This window comes from Ceratotherium simum, chromosome 35 (genome assembly GCF_057802395.1).
Source record: "Ceratotherium simum simum isolate JZ-2026a chromosome 35, ASM5780239v1, whole genome shotgun sequence".
NCBI classification, from domain to species: domain Eukaryota; kingdom Metazoa; phylum Chordata; class Mammalia; order Perissodactyla; family Rhinocerotidae; genus Ceratotherium; species Ceratotherium simum.
Window position 1 is genome coordinate 21,899,368 of NC_141934.1, and position 23,817 is coordinate 21,923,184.

The window sequence follows — 23,817 nt, forward strand, 5'->3', positions numbered from 1 at the left end:
CCAGTTATTTAAAGATAGTGTTTGCTGTTGAAAAATATCAGCTCTAGTTAGGACTGCTTTCTTAAATATAAACTATTTAACTTGTCATTACTCTGTTTCTTTCTTTCTTTCTTTCTTTTTTTTTTTTGCTGAGGAAGATTCGCCCTTAGCACCCATGCCAATCTTCCTCTATTTTGTTTGTGGGTCGCCACCACAGCATGGCCACTGACAGGTGGTGTAGGTCCATACCTGGGAACCAAACCCAGGGTGCTGAAGTGGGAGCATCCTGAACCCAACCACCAGGCCACAGGGCTGGCCCCCTGCTTTGTTGTTTTTTTTTAAAAGATTTATTTATTTATTTATTTTTCCCCCCAATGCCCCAGTAGATAGTTGTATGTCATAGCTGCGCATCCTTCTAGTTGCTGTATGTGGGACGTGGCCCCAGCATGGCCAGAGAAGCAGTGCGTCGGTGCGCGCCTGGGATCCGAACCCAGGCTGCCAGCAGCGGAGCGCGTGCACTTAACCGCTAAGCCACGGGGCCGGCCCTGTTTTTTTTTTTTTAATAGAGAAAAAAACTCATGTTTCTATTACCACAAATGCTAATGACATTTCAAAATTGAGCAAGCATGGTTTACATAGTCCTAATTATAGGGCATATACAATTTTTGTACTGCTTTTTATTGTTGTGTGGTTTTAATTATTTTTTTAGTTATTGCAAATTATTCCATTGTGATATAGTTTAATTGAACATTTCTCTTTTGGACATTGAGACTGCTTTCACTTTTTCCACTATAATAAATAAGACTGCAGTGAACGTCTCTGTGCATTTCTTATTTCTGGAATATTTCTTTAGGATAAATTCTTAGAAACGAGATTACTTTGTATTTCTTTCAGAAGTAGGCGTTAATATATCTTTAGCTTCTTTCCTGACTCTTTCAGAGAATTATATCTCTGCTATTCTGAACAGCAAAGTAGATGGAAATTGATATTTACATTTAGGAGAATACAGTAGTTCCTGCCCTAATCTTGACTTTTCTGCTAATTATTAGTCTAGTTAACTTCCTTCTATGTATATATACTCTACTACTTCAAAAGCCTTTATATGCTTATTCTCACTACTGTATTTACTTGAAATGCATGTTGGTGTTTCATATTTCACATCATAGCTGGAAGGTATACGCTCTGCATTTTCCCAGATGGAAAATGGAAATAAATTGGCTAAAATGATATGGTCCTCTACAACCGTTCTTATGTCAAATATTGGAGTTTTGTCCAAAGCCAGATTTGGCTAGCAAAGAATATTTTGCATACATTCTGTTAGCTTTCCAGAATGATTCTTGTTGTTTTAGCTTAAAAACACATGTGCCATGTGTGATAAAAAATTAAGGCTGCGAGTTACTTTAAAAGTCACTCCCTTGATTGGGGCGACTTCAGCATTATCACCAAAGTACAGTTAATAACCCTTCCTTCTGATTAAGGATGTCAGGGATCTTCCCTTTTCCTGAAATAGCTTTTCTCCTTTTTAAAGAAAAAAATATTAATTTTCTAATGACATTTTGGTCTTTTATCTTCTTGGTCAAGAGTAGTTACTGAGAACAGTGGTTTTATATGAGGATCTGAGACGAATCATTTAATATTCATAAGTACCAGAATAGATCCTCCATAGCTAACTTACTAAAACCCAAAGAGATATGATGTCTTTATAAAATGATTTTAGGCCATGACCTTCAAACTTTCAAATTCTAAAAAACAGCAGCATAGCGGACAGTTCTTAGTTTTCATGAGGGACCATTGAAATGGATAATGCTGAGTAGTCTAATGGATTTCTGAAAGCATAATGGCTTTAGATACTGTTAAATCAATAAACACACAGTCACTTAAGTGTGTATATTATATAATAGTTGGTTAATTATATTATAACTCAAATCCTTTTAGAATATTTGTCTTTCAAGTGGAATGCTAAAAATACAACTGAAGTGCTTATAAAAATAGAATCATCAGAAAAATGCAGAGGTATATGATGTAGTTTTTTCCAGCTAATCTTAATATTTGGAGTGAGCTACAGATTCTGTTATACACATCATTTTATGAACCATGAAATATCATACTTCAGAATCACTTATGTTTGAGATTGATAATAAAAATAAATAGTTGGGTTTAATGTTACTGAGTTGATCTTCGATTCTTGAGTCCAATAAAAGCCTGTATTGAATTTTTTATTAGTTGCTTCATATAACATAAGTAGCTGATCAATGTACCATAAGTAAAAAATGTATATATGTGTTTTATATCAAAGAATTATATTGGGTGAAAATCACGAAATCAATATTGGAAAGCTTTTAAAAATGCAACAAAATTGCTTATTTGTTTAGATGTTCATAATTGAGATGATCAAATTTAAAATTTTGTGATTTTTTTTCACAACATTAAAAAACATCTCAATAATCTTTGGTTGTTGATTGTAATGGTGGAGGCTGGTTACTGATATTTTTCGGCGGAGACCCTAAAAAGAAAAAAAGCAATCTAGTTTCCTTGGGTATAATTACAGCTTCAAGGTAGGTGGTTGCCCTTGAAATGTGATCATTTTTAAGGAACTTGAGTTACTTTATCTGCTGCCATGTGAAAAATAATCAAAAGGGTAATTTGGGGCCGGCCCCGTGGCTTAGTGGTTAAGTGTGCGCGCTCTGCTGCTGGCGGCCCGGGTTCAGATCCCGGGTGCGCACTGACGCACTGCTTCTCCGGCCATGCTGAGGCCGTGTCCCACATACAGCAACTAGAAGGATGTGCAGCTATGACTTACAACTATCTACTGGGGCTTTGGGGGAATAAATAAATAAATAAATAAAATTACAAAAGGGTAATTTGTGTTTGATGAATCCAGACAAAAGGGTAGGAGAATACAGTTTTATATGAGTTGATGGTGAAGGACATTTAATCAGTCATTATTTGTTTGATGCTCTTGTATTAAAAACTAAGTAAAAATGTCCCTACTTCTTATTTTTAATAATATGACTTGCAGTATAGCTCTACCCAATGATACCTAGTTAAATACAACTATTGCCTCTTGGAATTTTTTTCTCTTTTATTTTAAAATTATCATACAGTAAAATTGACCTCATTTTGGCTATACAGTTCTATGAATTTTAACACACATATAGATTCATGTAACCACCACCACAATCAGGATACAGAAGTTTCTTTGCCCCCCACACTCCCTCCTGCTATCCTTATGTAGTGACATGCTGCCTGTACCCCTAACCTCTGGCAACGACTGATCTGTTCTTCATCACTATAGTTTTATTTTTTTCCAGAAAGTAATGGAATCATACGGATGCAATCTTTTGAAATTGGCTTCTTTCATTCAACAAAATGCCATTGAGATTTATTGAACTTGTGTGTATCAGTAGTTCATTTCTTTTTATTGCTAAGTTGTTGGTTGAAATTTTATGGCATTTGGATGTTATTTCTGATCTGACAGGCTGGCACTGAGTTTGAATTGGTTACTTTTTTTTTTTTTAACTATGAACATTTTTTTCAAATCAGTTAAATGAGGCACATATGTAGTTAATTTTTTTGTGGGTGTGTGAGGAAGATTAGCCCTGAGCTAACATCCGATGCCAGTCCTCCTCTTTTTTTGTTGAGGAAGATTGTCCCTGGACTAACATCTGTGCCATCTTCCTCTACTTTGTATGGGACGCCGCCACAGCATGGCTTGACAAGCGGTGCATCGGTCCGCGCCCGGGATCCGAACCTGCGAACCCCGGGCCGCTGAAGCGGAGTGCTTGAACTTAACTGCTACGCCACCGGCCGGCCCCTGTAGTTAATTTTTTGAATTGGAATTTGTTGTGTTCAAACTGAACATTTTTTCAGTTCAGTTCAGTGACTTGCATGTGTAGCTAAGCAAGGCAGTTATAGTGTTTACATTGCTCTGGAAGTTCTTGTTTTATTGGGCTAACAGTTTTTAATGGCAAAATTTGAGGTAGAAGAAAGTATTTTGCAGGTGTGTGAGAGAAGTAAAGTGAACTATGACCTGTTTAAACGTCAGTGCCAGGGCTGGCCCCGTGGCTTAGCAGTTAAGTGCGCACACTCTGCTGCTGGCGGCCCGGGTTCGAATCCCGGGTGTGCACGGATGCACCGCTTCTCCAGCCATGCTGAGGCCACGTCCCACATACAGCAACTAGAAGGATGTGCAGCTATGAGATACAACTATCTACTGGGGCTTTGGGGGGGAAAAATAAATAAATAAATAAAATTATAAATGTCAGTGCCAGCGACTTGAAAGAATTTTCTTTGCTTTTATTCCAAGCCTCTTCCCAGCCTCACTTTCTGATCTACTGAGAACCAGACACCTCTGGCGCCTGTTAATGTTTTAATGTGCTTGCTCCTAGAGTGTCCTCCTTTATTTGTCGGTTACAATAGTCTGTTCTTTTTCACCTAGTCAAATTTATGTGCAAAATAGTCTTTTCATTTTAACTGAGTCAAATTTATATGCGTAAACTCTTTGCATCTAAGTTTAGTTTGGTTCTTTATCTTGGGAGCTGGTTCCTTTCTTAGTTGATTGAGGATTTCATGGGTTTATTATTCATCCAGCTCCTGAAAATCTAGAGGAGGCTTCTTGATAATTGGTTTGGCCAGAAAATAGTGGTGATTCCTCTATCAGTATGAACTGGATAAATCTGTACCATGTCACCATTTGAAATAATAGATTCACAGTAGTAAGAGTAGAGTGTTCTTCAAAATCAAAGAACAATAAGCAATCATTTATTAGTAGGTATATTAGGTTTTGAAGGTTAAATTTTGGTCTATTTTCACTGACAATCCACCTGGTAATAGAAGTTAGACACATTTGTAACTCAAGAGCACTTAAGGGCCGGCCCCGTGGCTTAGCGGTTAAGTGCTCACAGTTAAGTGCGCTCGCTCCACTGCTGGCGGCCAGGGTTCGGATCCCGGACGCACACCGAGGCACTGCTGCTGAGGCCGTGTCCCACATACAGCAACTAGAAGGATGTGCAGCTATGACATACAACTATCTACTGGGGCTTTGGGGGAAAAAAATAAATAAAATTATTTAAAAAAAAGAGCACTTAGAAATTTATACCTCAATTTTCTAAAATAAGTTACTCGAATTAATTTCTGACTTCCACACTTAACTATTTTCTTTTATGATTTGGGTTCTTTCAATTAGGTCTAATTCCAATTTTAATAGGATCATTAGCAGAATTGCCAGGAAAAAATCTCCATCAGGGGCCGGCCCCATAACATAGTGGTTAAGTTTGACATGCTCCACTTCGGTGGCCCAGGTTTGCAGATTTGGATCCTGAGTGTGGACCTATACCACTCCTCAGCTATGCTGTGGGGGCAACTCACATACAAAATAGAGGTAGATTGGCACAGATGTTAGCTCAGGGTAAATCTTCCTCAAGCAAAAAAAGAGGAAGATTGGCAACAGATGTTATCTCAGGGCAAATCTTCCTCAGCAAAAACAAACAAAATTCTCCATCAGCAAATAACAGGCTTTACAGCACATGTTTTCATATTGGTCATAATTAAAATAATTTTTGCAGTGGACCATTTTTAGATACCATTGGATATGTTTGCTTCCATAGATGAAAGCAACGGGTGAAAGCAATACCATACCAACCTCTTCTCTGTTGTTTTTACCTTTAGATTTTAACATTTGAGACCAAGAACCCGACAGAATTAGCAGAACGTTTGCGGTCTGTTTGTGGGAATCAGAGCAATGCCTATGCCCGCCTGCTGGAATACCGCCTGAATGCCTTGCGAGGACTGTGGAATGCCCAGCGCCAGCTGGCCTTGGAAGAACAGCATGAAAGGGAAAGTTCAGGTGATGAAGAAACTTTGGCTCTGCTCAAACGCCAGGGCTTGTTGCAGCAACCTGAGCAAGCTCCCTTCACATCACGGATGGGGCTCCTGCTGGTCTTCCCCCTTATTCAGTCCCAGAGTAGAACAGACCCCTCTCTCTGTAACATAACTGCTGAGGTGCTATTGAACTGCCTTCGCGACTGCCAGCCTTTGAGCTTGACCAAGGAGCCTGTTGACTGTCTCAATGGAATTGAAACTTTGCTGTGCTCTTGGCTAGAGGACACTTCTGACACGGGCCAACACATCCCACATAAGCAAAAAGAAAATGCTGCTGCTGCTCTGGTGGCTTTGGCATGTGCCAGGTAAGGAAAATCAGATGTACCACTTAGTGACCTTGTGATTGCTGCTGCCTGGGTTGGGTGAGTGAATGAGAGGGCAGGCATATCTGAGGGGAGTCTTAACATTCAGAAGTCCTTCTTTGTTTTCAGTATTGAATTGCACAGCCTTGACTGTGCATAAGATGCTTTCAGCAAAACTTGGCACCAGAAGCCTGAACTGGAACCCAAGTTCAAGTTTTCACTTTCTGCTCTACTGTGATAACAGCCTAAACAGCTTAAAATGGAGAGTCAACCCTTGCCATTATCTACTCACCCATTAGATGAGTGAATGTTTTACATCAGGTAGTTAGTTAGTGGAGGATGTTATATCTGTATTTCTCTTGGAAGGATGATCAAAAAATTTGTAGAGCTTTTAACGTTTTTCATGCGTGTCTATAAGGAGTGCATCAGCAAGTTAGTGGATTATTACTCACCTGCACTCAGTCATACAGACTTGGTCACAAATTATATTTCTGGACCCTGATGTGTGCCTCCATCAATTTAATTGAAAGATCTCTCTGTGTATGTCAAGATTTAATAGTGTGCTGTCCTTCATTGATGTTATTGATTCACTCTCAGTAGGAAATGTTTTTGGAGTTACTTTTCCTGGAGATTTCTACGTTCTCCTACCCAGTAACCTGCCTGATCACTGGCATGTATTTGTGAGAAAAAAGGTTTACTACTCTTGCTTTCCTCTAAGCTAGTTGTCTAGAGACCAATTAGGATCATGGTCTGACAGATTAGTGATGGGTTAGTGACCCCTCCTTTCAGAATTTTTTCTTTGATTGAGTTCTTCATATTTTTAGCAGAGCATATGTGGAAAAATTCTTCTTGAAAGATTATGAAGTTCTTAGCTAATAAGGCTTCTTTTCCTATTTTTGTGGTTTCATAGTTGACCTTCAAGTGGTTGAATCTCAAGCTGTTTTTAAGGCAAAGTGGCACCAGTATTTATTGTCAATTTCTTTGCCCTGAGCAGACTGTTATAATCTGATCCCTGAGGACTGTAGTTGATAGTGAAAATCCTGATATGTGCTTAATTCTGGAGACATTGTTGGGTGGGACTGAAATAAATTTCCCTGTAGAGGCTTTATATTGGATTTATTTATTTATTTTTTTGCACATGCAAAAGAAAATTTTGAGCCCTAAATAGATTTGTTATTAATGCAAAATTTTGAGAAAATTTGCTTTTAGATAGGACTATCTTTAGACAGATTTAGGATGTTAGGAATAATCATCAACTCTTTAGTTTTAAACATTTTAAGTTATTGAACATGGGATCATAAAACTCACTTTTTTATTATGTGCCCAAATTCAGTATGAACCACACATGGTTATTGAAATTGCGTCATGTTCTTGAGATTCCAAATTCCGTTCAGCAGAAATGTTGAAATGAATATTTTATTTTCTTCTTCTTGGGTGTTTTTTTTCAGGTGGTTCCTATATTCTATCGCTAATATTATCACCTTGTTCTGAACTTTATTTACCTCACAAGTCACATACTTTTCAGTGTTACATCATCCCCTTTAATGAAGTTATTAGGGGCATATTATTGAACTTTTGAGATTGATGCTCTCAAAGACAAAAGAACTTTTCCAAAAAAATTGTTATGAAGATATTCATTCATTCAATTAACTAATGTTGATCGAATATCTCTGATGTGCCAGGAACCTTGCTAGGTCTTAGGGATATAGTGATTCATGGTCTCTAACCTTAGAGTTGGATGGACTCAGGGTGATTCATTTTGCAAATAATTATTGCTCACTTACCATATGTAAAGTGCTCTTCTAGGCAGTGGGGATACAGCAGTGAGCAAGGTAGATGGTCCCTAAAATTGCAAAGTTTACAAGAGAGTGAGAGAGGCAGACAGCTAGCGCAAATACATGTCTAAGATAATTTCCGAGAGGGATATTCACTATAAGAAGACAAACCAGAGTATTTTGATGGAGAATGACTAAGTGGTGGTGGGGACAGCATTAGCTAGAGATCCCAGGGAGGGCCTTGCTGAAGAGGTGACGTTTGAACTGAGGCCTGGATGATGAGAAAGAGCCAGCCACACAGAAGAGTTCCAGGCACAAGGAGCAGCAAGTGGCACAACTCTGATGCTCTTTCTGTGCTTGGGGTGGCTGAGGAACAGCAAAGTGAGCAGGGTAGTGGGAATGCAGTGGTGGGAGAAGAGGGGCAGGAGATGAGGTTGGCAGGGCCCAGATCATGTAGGGGCTTAGGAGCCATGGGAGGAGTTTAAATTTTACTCTTAAAATCTGATTGAGTCTGGCAGGTAATAATACTTTATAGTTGGCTTAATGGTTTTAAACTCTCCAGTGTGCTTTCGCTTCTTTATTTCAACCTCACTGTACTCCAAGGAGGTATCCCTGTTGGACAGATGAAGAAGCAAAAATCCATAGGCATTAGGTGACAAGACTGAGACGGTGCAGCTGGTGAGAGGCAGAGCCAGGTTTCAGAGGCTGTGTGTCCTGACTCCAAACTTGTGCTTTTATACTCTGTCTGCTGCCTCCCTGCCTTATACCACTCTTTGGTTTTGATTCTTTGAACACCAGAGATAGTGAAAGGGGCAATTAAGAGGAGGACTCTAGCTGTACTCAGTCCACCATTAGGTATTCCATTTCTTTTGGGGTTTAGGCATATGATACCTAGCAATTAAAACCTTGGCTAAGAGAATAAGGAAGCGATCTGAAGTCAGCCTATCTGATACAGGTGATCATTTAGTTCAGGAAATGTTCTTGTGGTGATTTGTACTTGGGATCTGTCCAGGTAAGTCTGGTGCATCTTAAAAGCACCTTCTTTTAGCTCCTGCTGACCATATTACAGACTTCTCAGAGCCTCAAGCCTTGGGAACCAAAAGGACATGGGACAGTGGTGAGCTCTAGGAGTATTACAACCACATACTTCACAGCAGGGGAAGCAGAAGGAACACCTCTCAGCACAAAGTATTAATTATTTGAATGTATTCCCTTCAGTCATATATAATGTGATGAGGTTTGATGAGATGTTATGTAAAATAGATGAACTTAACACAGATATTAAAAAAATTAAGTCTGGGCATACTGTTAGACTTTAAATATAACCTCTTCCTGTGAAATCTCTCACTAGACTAGAGAATGGCTTGATTGGATACAAGCATAATAGCTGCATGTTCTTTGTGCTTGAGCCTTATGTTTTGAACTTTTGTGTTAAGGGAAAATCATTAACCTTTCCAAATGCAAGGAGAACATCATAACTGGCATGGTGCCACTTACATAGTAACTTTTCGTATGAGCTGGTGGTAATAGGTAAGAATCAAGTACATTTTGTACAACACATCTAGTGATGGGCAGAAGCAGATAGACACATTTTGGAACCTTCCCATGTGGTTAATAAAATCAGCATTAACAATCTTATTATTTAACTTTTCAATTTTGATGATTTTCTGTTCACCCCTTTTATTTTTATTTTTAGGGGATCATTGAAAACTTTTGTCCATACAGTCCATCTATTACAGAAACAGACTGATCTAGGGTCCCTGCCTGTAGCTGATGTACTGTATAGGTAAGTTGTCACTTTGGATCCTTACCCTCTTCTATACAAGGGGGATTTGTGCAGAAAGGCTCTTTTAATAAGTAGATTGCTAAACTCTTATCAATTAATGATTCATATGTTTTTCTTTTTGCTGAGGAAGATTTGCCCTGAGCTAACATCTGTGCTGATCTTCCTCTTATTTTGTATGTGGGTTGCCGCTACAACATGGCTGATGAGCGGTGTAGGTCCGCTCCCGGGATCCAAACCTGTGAACCTGGGCCGCTGAAGCTGAGTGCGCCAAACTTTACCACTGCGCCATATGGCCAGCCCTCGTATTTTTAAATAAATATATTATCATTCATTTTCTTAAGTAAGATTTTGTATGTCTCATCTTTCCTTCTTTGAAAGTGTTCCTAGGGGCTGGCCGGTGGCACAGCGTTTAAGCGCGTGTGCTCCGTTTTGGTGGCCTGGGGTTCGCAGGTTTGGATCCCAGGCACACACTGACACACCGCTTGCCAAGCCGTGCTGTGGCGGCGTCCCATATAAAGTAGAGGAAGATGGGCAGGGATGTTAGCCCAGGGGCCGATCTTCTTCAGCAAAAAGAGGAGGGTTGGCATCGAACGTTAGCTCAGGGCTGATCTTCCTCACAAAAAAAAAAGAAAAGAAAAGAAAGTGTTCCTAGAGCATGTTATTTTTCATTTTTTATTTTTGTCAGTTTTTAAAAAATGTGATAGCTTGTAATGGATTCTTATTGTAGATCTTGAGATGATAATATGTTAAGGTATAGAGAAGAAAGTGAAAATCATTCATAATCTCATTACCCAAAGATAACCATTCCTAATATTTTGGTGTCTGTGCTTCCTAGTTGATATCCCCCCCACACGTATATATAAAATATATACATTTTACACGCAGTTGTAATTTTATTATATAACATTTCTATAAGCACTGCTTTGTAATTTTTTAATTTAAAAATATATTGAAAATATCTTTTCAGATGTATAATATTTGTGTAAAACTATTTTAGTTTTCTCCTCTTTGAAATGGTGGGTACTTTTATTTTCTTGCTGAGATGGTTAGTCTCAGTGTCTTTGTGATTCTCCATCTCTCCTTTTTAGGCTGTTGCTTTTGGAAGGGGGACCTGGATCCCCTTCCTGTTTGCTTGGTGGCAAACACATAGTATCATGGGGGTATGAAGACATGTTGCCTGCACCAGATAGCAACACTGGCTCCAGTTCTGAAAGTAAAGGTAATGTAAGGGTTTTGGTGCTGTGATTGAAATTAAGATGTAAAAAGAATGGTGTTAGATCATTGTGGCAAACGATTTAGATATAACTCTGGGTTCCTTTTAATTAAGAGCTCAAAGTTCCTTTACAGTGTGTTCATTGTCTCCTTTATCAGTAAAAGTGTAAAAGGTGATACTCAGTGAGGTAAGAAAATGGATAGGTTTTACTCTTGTAGGGAAAAGGTATCATCCATACACTCCTGCCAAGGAAGCATGAATTACTTAAATTGGTTCATGGGTATTTGGGCATGGGAGCCTTAAGTTGAATTTTTTTTCTCCGCGAATAGAGTATCAGGTCTTGCCGCCTGATACTATTTCTTCTAGTAATTGATTGTGTGTGTGTTGATGAACCCTCCCATCCTAAAAGCAAAAAATGAGATTGTTCAAGAGAGCATGAATTGTTAAGTATCTCAATTGTTGAGTATCTCCTTTAAACAACGTGGGCTGGATTAAATGTTTTTATACAGTTTCACAAGTATTACATATCAGTTTATTCTGTGATCTCAGTGAAAATGGCAAGCAAGAAGCCTGCAATACCCAAGAAGTTCGTAAACATTATAGGCTCAAAGTTACATCTTCATACAAAACCAAAGCCCCTTTCTTTCTTCTCTCCCTTTACTCCTTTTAGTCTCTCCCTTGGAGTAGTTTCTTTCTGAGGATGATGGTATTAAGCTGATCTGTTGCTTTTCACCCTTTTGAACCTTTGATTTTGCTTCTAGCTATAGGATATTTTTCTTATAATAATTTTAAAAATAATCTTACTTTTAATTTGGAAACATTTAACATATACAGAAGTTGAGAGAAGACTGTAATAACCCTATATGCTCATCACTCAGCTTCACAAGTATCAACTCCGGGCCGGTCTTGTTTGTTGTTTAGTCTGTCCCGTACTCAGAAGGCCTCGGGCCTTAATCTAAAGTGTTTGAATAAATGTATATTTATAAGTTAAAATTTTTAAGTTATGAAATTAATATTTTAAAAACAATTACCCACTTTAACTGATTCTTTTTTGAGGAACTGGCCCCAGTTCAGATTAGTAGATTGAATTTTTAAGATAACAGCATACTCAGTACCAATTTGAGTGCTGTGACATTGGGTTTCTTCCAGCTAGTGGGACAAGTAGTAGACAAACTCTACTTTAACATAGTGAGTAGAATGATTATGAAAATAAACCGTGAGGTGCCGGCCTGGTGGCGCAACCAGTTAAGTGCGTGCGCTCCGCTGCGGCGGCCCGGGGTTCGCTGGTTCGGATCCCGGGCGTGCACCGATGCACTGCTTGGCAAGCCATGCTGTGGCGGCATCCCATATAAAGTGGAGGAAGATGGGCACGGATGTTAGCCCAGGGCCAGTCTTCCTCAGCCAAAAAAAGAGGAGGATTGGCAAATGTTAGCACAGGGCTGATCTCACAAAAAAAAATATGATAAAAAAAATAATAAAGAGTTTGTTAAATAAATAAATAAATAAAGCATGAAAGTTTTATCCCTGAGCTGTCTTTTTAAGACAAATTCTTTAGAATATAAGTTAGTAAACCATTTACTATCAAAGAGAGAGATACTGTTTATTTTAGCTTGGGGAAGATATAGCTAAGGGGAAACATAATTGCTGTTTTTAAATAGAAGAGATATTATACTTTTGTGCTGTATGGCTCCAGAAACTAAAATAAGGATCTCTGGATAGAAAATCTACAGAAGCAAATTTTCATTCAACGTATATCATTAGTATATCAACATAATGTGATTTGCCATTTATGGAGAATTGGCTTTGTACCAGAGAGCAATATGGGTGTATTACCTGTGTAATCTCATTTAACCATCACAGTGACTCTTGAAGGACATATTATCATCCTAATCTTTCAGATGAAGAATCTAAATTTCATAACGGTCCAAGATCACCTATAAGTGCCCCAGGCTCTTAAAAGCTCACACCTTTCTTTGTACAAAATCATTAGTGAAAATATTCTACTCTTAGTCATTTTAGATTCAAATTGGGAATGTGTAAACTTGACTCAGTATTTTTGCTATTCAAAAAAAGAAAGAAAAAAACATTTGGCTGGCTGAACCAGTCCTCCTGCTACTAACTATCTGCTCCTTTTCCCTGATCTTGGTCCCTGATCCCACATGCATTTGGGGCTTTGAGCCATCTTCCCTGGAAATCACATTGAAGCACTTAGTTTAGTAGTGAGAGATTATCTTTCATTCAACTTCCTAATGGCTTTTTCATTAGAGAAAGCACGTTTATAATTTCATTAGGAAAAGCATGTGTATGATTTACCTGTGAAAAACGATTTCAGATGCTGACTTGGGACGCTGTCTCACGGCGGATGGTCTTTACCTCTATACTACTAACTCAGTTGGAAGAGGACTAAGCAAATTGGGGTCTGGATTACATGGTACTCTCAGGTCAGTTGCATGGAACTTGCTGAATTATTTGGCTGGAATGTTTTCCTCCTTACATTAATGGCTGCGAAGAGGACCCCTGGGGGTGCATGCTGACTCCCCATAGTCTTGACTAGTAACTAAATAAGTGTAACGAATTCACATGATTGTTGACTTATTGCCACTTCCCCCCTCTCATTCTGCTAACACATTTCAGTTTTGTTTTGACTCTGAAGAGTTTGGTAGCCCTAAGGTCGTTGTTTCTAGCCAGAAATTCCTTTATGAATATGATTTCTATAACAATATCAATGACTTCTCCATGTTGATGAATGGACATTTTTCTAGCTCTGTCTTTTTGTACTTGGATTTGACATTGGATTGGCAGTGATTTTCAGCTGGGATATAAGAGCTATGAATTGTTGCCAAAAGAAACCACATGTTTTTTTTTTGCCTCCGCAAAGCCTCAGTGCGTGGTTATATATCCTAGTTGTAAATCCTTCTGGTTCTTCAAGAAACCACATTTTGAGATCCTTATATGTATTTAATTAGACCTTTTCCTCCTCTCTAATTCGTAGTGGAAAATTAATATTTGCCATAGATTGTCAGTCCCAAAGTTAATGTAATATATTCATTCTCCTTCAGATGTTTTGCATACTTAGTCATTTTTTAAAATTAGGTGGAAAATGTTGTTTATGCCTGTTGCAGCTCATTGTGGGTTTTCAGACACAGCCTGGTGACTCAGCCTGTATACCTTATTTTTTCCCCATAGAGGTTTTGTGTATTGCCGGAACGAGGAGCTGGAGCCAGGGTGGATTGCTTTTGGCAGCGGCAGTCTTCTCCACCGGCCTGTTTCTTTTGATAATAAACCTCACTCCCTTTTCCAGGTCATTGACCAGAATACCCTTCAGGTAAGCATAAAACCAAGGCATTGTCTTTTATGTTTTGGAGACAGTAAGGGAAGTTTCTGACATCAGAAGTAATAATAATACCACTGATGTATTTTGCTGCCAGAGTAGCATCCTTTTAATTGTCATCATTTGGGCATTCTGTTTTTTCTCTAAGGCATACTGTTTTTTCTCTAATGTCTTAGAGTTTTCCCGCATGAGCTGAGTGAATGTGCTCTCTAAGAGTTTCTAAGGCCAATAATAAACTTTTTATTGTGATTAGAAAAAAATTCGAGAGAGTCAAAAATAGTATAAATACTTGCTGTTTTTTTGTTAACCAGATCTATTTTGGGAATGCATCCTTTCCCTATTCAATTTGTTCTAAAGAGACTTTCTGTGGGGATGGGAGCTTTGAAATGAGTTTAGATAAAATCGTTGTGTGTTAGGTATTAAGAGCTCATCTTTAGTGCTCTCCTAGCGCTATGTCACAGCACTTCCTACGTTATACTGAAATTACCTTCTCTTATATCTGACTTCTTCCCCTAGAAGAACCACCTTTAGGTCTGGATCCTGTCTTACTCATCCTTGTGTCTCTAGAAGGTAGCACAGTGCCTAACATTTGATTGATGAGAATAATAATAGTAACTACCATTTATCTGTGTCTCTCTGTGTGAGGCCTGGCCTCAGAAATTTGCATATATTTCCTTTCCCTATGTGTGAGGTATAACTATGGCAGTTTTCATCTTACAGATAAAGCAACTGGTGCTAGGCACATTGTAAGCACTCAATAAGTGTTCATTGTTGAAGGGAGGAATGCAGCTCTGAAAGGTTAAGTCGCTTGCCCAAGGCCACATAGGCAATAATAGCTGCATGAGGACTTAAACCCATGGTTCTCAGCTCTAGAGTTTGAACTCTTTACAATATAATTTTGTGCCTTTCAACGAAAGTTAAACTGAACCGTTAGAGTTACCATCTGTGGAGTGAGTGCCCTGAGAGTAGTCACATCTAGGACTTAAGTGGGATGTTAACATCTCTTTTTGTCTGTCACTCAACTGTCCCTTTCCTGGAGAACGGGGATGAGTCTTGTTCATCGCTATATCTCCACAGCACATAGTAGGTGCTCAGTAAATGTTGGATGGATAAAATGAATGAATTAACAAATAGGTGCCCAATCGACTTCATTTCTTATTACTAATGCAGATAGATGAGAATATCTCCTATATTTATTTGAAATAGAGTTATAAGCCTGGGTGTTAAACAGATGTTAAATCTTGGAAAATGGTTTACATTTGAAATGTCAATTTACATTGTCCAAGAAAGCAGTGCTGTCACTAACTACATATGTGCACTGGAGTGATTTGGGGGTAGCTTAGGCCAATCAGTAGCTGTCAGCTCTCTAAATTTCCTGGCAGTACAAGTTCAAAGTGTGACTACAGCAACTAAATGAGTTTTTACTTTTAAGCGAGACAAAACAAGTCTGGAAAAAAGTTCATATGAAATGAGTTCAAGGGTCAAAAGTAACCTTAGGAGAACTAGTGACTCACCAAAAGGAATGGAGTAATTGAAGATCGTTCTTACTGTTCCCTGAAGGCATCTGACCTTCTCTAATTATTTTTATTTTGAGATTTTCAGTTCTGCTCCTGCTCCTGGATTTTTAAAAAAAACCTAGTCAGCAGTTTTCTTGGTTCTCATTTTCTCTCATTTTAAGTGCTTTTCTCTGGCAGTAAAAATTAGTATGTAACTACACATTTAATGTGAAATGATGTAAAGCTTACTCATTATGCTGAAACTGAAGGATGTTTAGTATTAGAAACACGTGCCGTCATGTCTAATGTAGGAACTGGTGTTTGTCTTTTTTGTCTGAGGGACTTGGTGCGTTTCAGTAAGCCCTCATGTGCTAAGTTAGGATCTTGCCTGTGCCTTCATTTGTTTTGTTTTCTTTTTTACTTCTTTCTCCTTTCTCCTTCTCTCTCTTCTCTGCTTTCCCTCTTATCTTCCTTTTAACCTCTCTCTTTTTTCTCTCCTTCCATATTTATTAAATAACTTTGAGTTAGGCTCTGAATTAGGTGCTGGGGATATAAAGATGAGTAAGATATAATTCCTGTTCTTTAAATATAATTAATAGTCTTAAATTCATTTACTAAGGAAATTTCAAAAAGTACTATTTCTCTAAAACTTTGTTTTTAATAAGTGTTTGATAAAACACACATGCATAGCAAATTCAAAGTGTTGAGTAAATACTTTTTCCTATTAAAATGTAATTTGAGGGGCTGGCCCCGTGGTGTAGTAGTTAGGTTCAGCATGCTCTGCTTCGGCAGCCTGGGTTGGCAGGTTCGGATCCCAGGTGTGGACCTACAACACTTGTCAGCCATGCTGTGGCAGTGACCCACATACAAAATAGAAGATTGGCACAGATGTTAGCTCAGGGCTAATCTTCCTCAAGCAAAAAAAAAACAGGAAGATTGCAACAGATGTTAGCTTAGGGCGAATCTTCCTCAGCCAAAAAAAAAAAAAAGTAATTTGAATTAATCTCAGGAATCTTTCTATCTGTGGCATGGCTCATTATATGAACTTTTATATTTTTGTCGTGTAATTTTCATATATTGTTCTTAGAGATAAATGTTAGTTTTATTTTGACCAGGAAGCCTACTGAACTCTCATCTTGGACTTAATAGCATTAACGATGAACTGATAGAGTTAATCAGAATTTGTATGTCACATAAATGAAGTTTTCCTCCTTTTGTGTCCAGGTGTGCCAGATGGTGTCAATGCCAGCCAATCACCTCCCTGTTGGCAGTACTATGAGCACTGTGCACCTTTCTTCAGATGGTACTTACTTCTATTGGATCTGGTCACCTGCCAGTCTGAATGAGAAAACACCTAAGGGGCATTCTGTCTTCATGGACATTTTTGAACTTGTGGTAAGTTTCACTTTTTCATTTTGTGTCTTTGCAGAGACATTTCTATTTCCTTTGTTTTTATATTGGTTTACAAAGGACCTAAGAAACTTGGAGTATGTACAGTGTGTTCACTCTTGCCTCGAAATCGATTTTTCTCTTGGATGTCTTTGAAGGTTTCTTTGTTTGGAGTTGTATGACACAAATAAAGCCAAGCCTTCTGAAGGTTACTCTGGCAACAGAGTGGAGATAACAATAGCTAATGTGTGGACAGTGGATTTTTTAAGTAAAAATGCTTATGGGGCTTGTTGGGAATTTGGAACTAAATTGCAGTAGCAAGATTGGTTCTGTAGATAGATATTGAGGTGAGAGATGACAGTTAAAATTGTGAGAAGCCATTCATTCATTAGATATTAGCTGAATGCCTCCCGAGAGCCAGGCAGTGTTGTATCTAGGTGGTGGGAATACAGTGATGGGCAAGGCGGGCAGGATCTTTGCTCAAATGGAGCTTGTGTTCTGGCTGGTGGGTGGGTTGGGATCATGGTGCTGTTGGAGAGACAAAAAATTAACCATAAACAAGTGAGCAGATAAGTGGACAAGGTAATTTTAGGTAGTGAAGGAAAAGTAGTAGTTAACCAGATGAAGAAGTTGGGGAATAAGGGAGGAAAGAACATTCTAGGAAGAAGAGACTAAAAGTGCAAAGTCTCTATGGCAGGAGTGAGCACGCGTGTTTTAGGAAATGACAGTGGGCCAGAGTGGCTGGAATGCAGAGAGAAAGAGAGCTTGGGGCGGGAAGAGACTGGGAGCCATGGTAGTCTAGAGCTGCACTGTCCAGCGCAGTAGCCAGCAGCCACGTGCGGCTAAGTTAATCAGAATTAAATAAAATTAAAACTTTAGTTGCTTAGTCACATTAGCCACATTTCAATTAGCCGCATTAGCCAGTGTGGCTGGCTAGTGGCTACTGTATTGAACATCAAACACGTAGAACGTTTCCATCATTGAAGCAAGTTGTATTGGACAGAGCTGGTCTAGAGAAGATTTGGTGAGACTTGTAGCAGAAAATATTGCCCCAAGCCAGGTCTGTGTCAAAAGTTTTTTTCATGATGTAATTTACATATTCCTTCTGGGAAGAAATTAGCATTCCTGAAGGAAAAAAAACTGAAGCAATTTTCTAATAAATTTTAATGGGGTTAAAACTTGTTCTGGGAAACCAATCACCCGTCCCACCAGCTGACTGTCAGTGAGGAGTCTAGTGACCTTTCACCGTACGTTCTTTGCTTTTTCTATCTAGTTTCTCAGTATTCTCTACTCATTATCTTTTCTTGTGAAATGTTCCAGCCAGAGTGAATCTTTGAATTGATCTGCTAGAGATTGTACTAGAACATGTGTTCATAATTAAACTGTCAGAAAAGCCTTTTTTTTGTTTATTTGTTTTTAAACAGACTTTGCCAGCTGTGTAAAGGATTGAGGTCTTTATCCTAAGAATAATTAGAAAACATTGAAGAATCCTTCGTTTCCCTGATATGCTTTTGTTAAATTAAAAGAAAAAATTGTATCAAAGAAATTCGTGCACATGGATTAAAACTTTAGGTAGCATATCCAGGCTTGTAATGAAAAGTGAGAAGCCCTTGCCCCATCCCCTGGCATGCTCCTTATAGGCGGTTACTCTAGTGGTTTCAGCTTTTCATTCTTCTGGTGGTTACCTTTTATAATTTTATTTATTTATTTATTTTTCCCCCAAAGCCCCAGTACATAGTTGTATGTCATAGCTGCACATCCTTCTGGTTGCTGTATGTGGGACGCGGCCTCAGCATGGCCGGAGAAGTGGTGCGTCGGTGCCCGCCCGGGATCCGAACCCCAGGCCGCCAGCAGCGGAGCGCGCGCACTTAACCGCTAAGCCACGGGGCCGGCCCTTGTGGTTACCTTTTATCTCTAAGTAAAAGGCTTATATTGCTGTTTCTTGATTTGATTCCTGAACTCTATATATTGTGTGTTGATTTTTTTTTTTGCTGTAATAGATGAGGATTTGGCTCAATTCCTCCTCTTTCTTTCTTTCTTTCTCCTAATGTGTTTATTTCATTCATTTTAATTCCTCTTTTGGGTATCTTTGTCACTTATAGTTAAACCTTTCTTGTTTCTCAGCTCTAGGCAGTATCTCTTGTTCCCCCTACTTTAGAAGATGCAGATAGTAGTGTCCCTTCCTCCTTCAGTGTGGGGAAAGCCGAAACTAGAAGTATATGTTCAGAGGAATCCCAAGAAGAAGAGAGATGGGTTCACTCCCACCCAACCTTTAGAGAGTCTTGGGAACTGGAGGCAGCTGGTGTGGTGCAGAGCCATTGAGAGACAGGGGTTTGCAAGTTTATAAAAGGAGCTGTCGTACCCCTTCCTGGTGCACGTAACATTTGTGCTCAGATGCCAGCTGCCCAGGCAAAAGACTAGACATTTGTTTTCTGAAGAAACTACATGACCCTGGAAAAAAGACCTTGATATACTGACATTGGGGTTCATCTAAGGAAAAGGCTTGCTGCCCAGGTGAATTGCCCACAAGTGGTATCTTCCAGTAAGCAAGCCTCAGCCATGTGCACAGCATTCCTGATTACTGCAGAAGTTTTAAAAAAGAGCAGATACAAAAAAAAAACCTCCAGCAAAAAAAAACTCAAAACTTTGGAGAGGCATGTATGTAGAAGGGAGGGAAATAGATTAGAAAAGGTTGGGCCGGCCCCGTGGCTTGGTGGTTAAGTGAGCGCGCTCCACTGCTGGCGGCCCGGGTTCGGATCCCGGGCGCGCACCGACGCGCTGCTTCTCCGGCCATGCTGAGGCCGCGTCCCACATACAGCAACTAGAAGGATGTGCAGCTATGACATACAACTATCTACTGGGGCTTTGGGGGGAAAAAATAAATAAATAAAATCTTAAAAAAAAAAAAAATTAGAAAAGGTTGGCAAAACACTGATATTTATTGAAGCCAGGTGATGTGCACATGGGGTGCTCATTATGCTATTCTCTCTTTTGTGTACATTTAAAAATTACGCTGGGCCGGCCCCGTGGCTTAGTGGTTAAGGAGCACGCTCCACTGCTGGCGGCCTGGGTTCGGATCCCGGGCTCACACCGATACGCCGCTTCTCCGGCCATGCTGAGGCCACGTCCCACATACAGCAACTAGAAGGATGTGCAGCTATGACACACAACTATCTACTGGGGCTTTGGGGGGAAAAAATAAATAAATAAAAATCTAAAAAAAAATAAATAAATAAAACTAGTTTTAATTTGTAAAAAAAAAAAAAATTACCCTAATAAAAAGCTTTAAAAACTAAAAAAAAAAAAGCAGACGACCAAGGATCTCTAGACAAATGAGGAAAGCCTCCAATTTGAAAATTAAAAATAAGTAATAAAAGTAGCATAAAACTTTATAAGACACTAACTACTCTGTGAGATATGAGAAGATAATGCATTCATAAAACAGAACCGATGTCAAAAAAAGAACAATCAGAGGATGAGAAAGAGCTCCTGGTAATTAAAACTACAATTGTCAAAATTTTTAAATTTTTAAAAGGGTTAAAGATAAGAAGAAATCTCCCAGAAAGTAGGACAAATAGATAAACAACAGTAAATATGGGAGATAAGATAAAAGACCTAGAGGAGTAATCCATCCAAAGTCTTACTAATAGGAGTTCCAAAAACAGAACAGAGAAAATAGAGAAGAGGACACAATCAAAGAAACAATAGAAGAAAAATGTCAGACTGAAGGACACGGGTGTCCAGATTCAAAGGTTTCTGGCACAGTGAGTGAAAAATGCCCACACTGTGGCACGTCATCCTGAAATTTCAGATTCTTAGGAATAAAGACAGGATTTTAAAGCTTTCAGAAATAAAATAAAATGGTGTACAAACAACGAGGAATTAGAAAAGCACCAGGCTATTCAGTGGCATTGCTTGATGCAAAAATGGAGCAGTGCTTTCAAAATTCTGAGGGAAATTGATTTCCAACCCAGAAGTCAGTATTCAACCGAACTATCAATCAAGTGTAAAGACAACATAAGGATATTTTTAGACATGCAATCAAAAGCTCATACCTGCCCTGGAGGAAATAGAACAACTAAAATAGCCTTTGCCAGTGGCATGAAATAAAAAGTTGGTGGGGGAAGGGGGAAGGAGTCTGCTCTATATTAAAAGAACCACCTTTGAATCATTTTTGGAGTCTGAATCAAACAAACCAACTGTTAAAAAAAAAAAAAACATTTTGGAGACAATTTGAAATTTGAATATAAAATGAGTATTAGATGAAACCAAAGGGTTATTCTTAATTTTGTTGTTAAGTTATGATAACAGCATTGCGGTTTTATGAGAAAATGTCATTTTTAGAGATGTATAGTGAAGTATTCAGAAGTGGAATTAACTTGATGTCTGGGATACACTTTAAAAGGCTTGAGTAAAAAAGATGCAGATAGGTTAAACAGGTATGGCAATATCTGGATAATAGTTGAATCTGGGTGATGATTATATGGAGGTTCATTATACTATTCTCTGTTTTTGCATATGTTTGAAATTTTTCATCATTAAAAAAATTTTAGGGGCTGATCCTGTGGCTTAGCGGTTAAGTGCGTGCAATCCGCTACTGGCGGCCCAGGTTCGGATCCTGTGCCCGCACCGACGCACCGCTTCTCTGGCCATGCTGAGGTGGCGTCCCACGTACAGCAACTAAGAAGGATGTGCAACTATGACATACAACTATCTACTGGGGCTTTGGGGGGAAAAGAAAAAAAGAGGAGGATTGGCAATAGATGTTAGCTCAGAGCTGGTCTTCCTCAGCAAAAAGAGGAGGATTAGGATGGATGTTAGCTCAGGGCTGATCTTCCTCACAAAAAAAAAAAAAATTTTTTAAGCATCACCGGCTACGAGGTTAGCAGCTTCTAAAATGCTGATTTGGGAAGCTAAACGTACATATCTGGCTTACTGCCTATGCTGCTTTCACAGAATGGAACACTGTGTAGCCATTAAAAAGTATGAGGCAGATTTGCATAGACTGAAGTAGATTAATTTCCAAGTTTTATTGTTTAGTACAAAAAGCTAGGTTCAGAAAACTGTGCGTATTCACTCCCTGCTGTGTAATAAAAGTTGGGGTAGAAAGGCGGACTCTTGCTGCAATTGTCCTCCTACATTGTTAACTGCTTTCCTCTCTCAATGGATCATTCACCACAGTGTATAAATACGTCGAGGATATCCGGTCTTAAAAAACAAAAACATACTCGCCTCCACTCCCCCATTTTTGGCTCCCCTTTACAGCAATACTGTTGACAGGGTTTATTCTTATGGGTTTTTTTTTTTTTTTTGAGGAAGATTGGCCCTGAGCTAACATCTGTTGCCAATCTTCCTCGTTTTTTTCTTTTTTCTCCCCAAAGCCCCAGTACATAGTTGTATATCCTAGTTGTAGGTCCTTCTAGTTCTTTTATGTGGGACACCACCTCAGCATGGCTTGATGAGCGGTGAGTAGGTCCACGCCCAGGATCCAAGCTGGCAAACCCTGGGCCTCCAAAGTGGAACTCTCGAACTTAACCACTAGGCCACCAGACCGGTCCCCAATTCCTACTGTTTCTATGTTTTTTCCTTCCATTCTCTCTTGAGCCCACTCTAGTCAGTCTTGTAGTCTCACCACCAAAACAGCTCTTCCCGAAGTTTACCAGGGACTTCCGTGTTACTAAATTCAGGGTCAGCTCAGTCTTCTCTTTACTTGACCTTTTATCAATATTTAACATGGTTTATCACTCCCTCATTCTTGAAACTGTTTTCACTTGCCTTGTGGGACACCCTGTAGGACTTCTCCTGTCACTAGTTGTTCCTGCCCAGCCTCGTCTTCCCTGCCTCTCAACAATCACATGCGCCAGGACCAGTTTCTAGGACCCCCTCTTTCTGATCTCTCTGCTCTTACTCCTTCGTTGATCTCATCCTGTGTAACAGCTTTAAACACCTCTGTATACTGATGATGCTCACATTTTCTTCTCAGCCAAAACCTGTCCCCGGAACTGTAGATGGGTATTGATGTGGGTGTTTCTTTGTATATGCACAGAATATGAGACTTTTCCAGTTGGAAGTCTGATAGTCGCCTCAAGCTAAATATGCCCCCAACCAAACTTCTGATTTTACCCCAGACTTGCTCCTCTTGCAAGCTTTCCCATTTCAGTTAATGGCATCTGTGTCCTTCCAGTGTTAGCCGGAAACCTTTGGTGTCACTCTTGATTCCTCTTTTTTTCCTTCCCAAATTCCATGTCCAGTCGGCAAATGCTGCCTGCTCTACCTTCAAAATATATCCCAAATCCCGTTACCTGTATAAAGGTACTACGTGATTTGGGGCCCCTCTTCAACTCTCACTCTCTGCACCTGCCCTCACGCCACTTGAGCCACAGCCAGCTGCCTTGCTGACACGCAGACACACCAGATGTGCTCCCACCTCGGCCTGTGTGCTGGGACTTCGTCCCGTAGATAACCACGTGGCTTTTTCTCTCACTTTTTTTTTAAGTCTCTGCTCAAGTATCACCTCATCAGAAAGACCTTTCTGACCATTCTGTGTAAAATATTTTATATAAAATAAAATCCTGTCCCTCCTTATCCCTTTTGCCCTGCTTTATTTTTCTTCATAACACATATTGCTACCCATTTATTTGCATATTTATTGACTGTCTCCCTTGC

The 23,817-nt window shown here is 39.3% G+C and overlaps 1 protein-coding gene across 7 annotated transcripts in view; it reads left to right on the forward strand.

Moving 5' to 3' along the window:
* HECTD4 (HECT domain E3 ubiquitin protein ligase 4) overlaps window positions 1-23,817 on the forward strand; it is a 178,414-nt gene that overhangs the window by 41,943 nt on the left and 112,654 nt on the right. For all 7 annotated transcript variants that reach the window (XM_087424193.1, XM_087424199.1, XM_087424200.1 and 4 more), the window contains exons 2-7: window positions 5,647-6,164; window positions 9,633-9,722; window positions 10,811-10,941; window positions 13,268-13,376; window positions 14,122-14,260; window positions 16,987-17,157. In XM_087424193.1, the coding sequence (XP_087280319.1) occupies window positions 5,647-6,164; window positions 9,633-9,722; window positions 10,811-10,941; window positions 13,268-13,376; window positions 14,122-14,260; window positions 16,987-17,157 (1,158 nt within the window). The remainder of the gene's footprint in view (window positions 1-5,646; window positions 6,165-9,632; window positions 9,723-10,810; window positions 10,942-13,267; window positions 13,377-14,121; window positions 14,261-16,986; window positions 17,158-23,817) is intronic.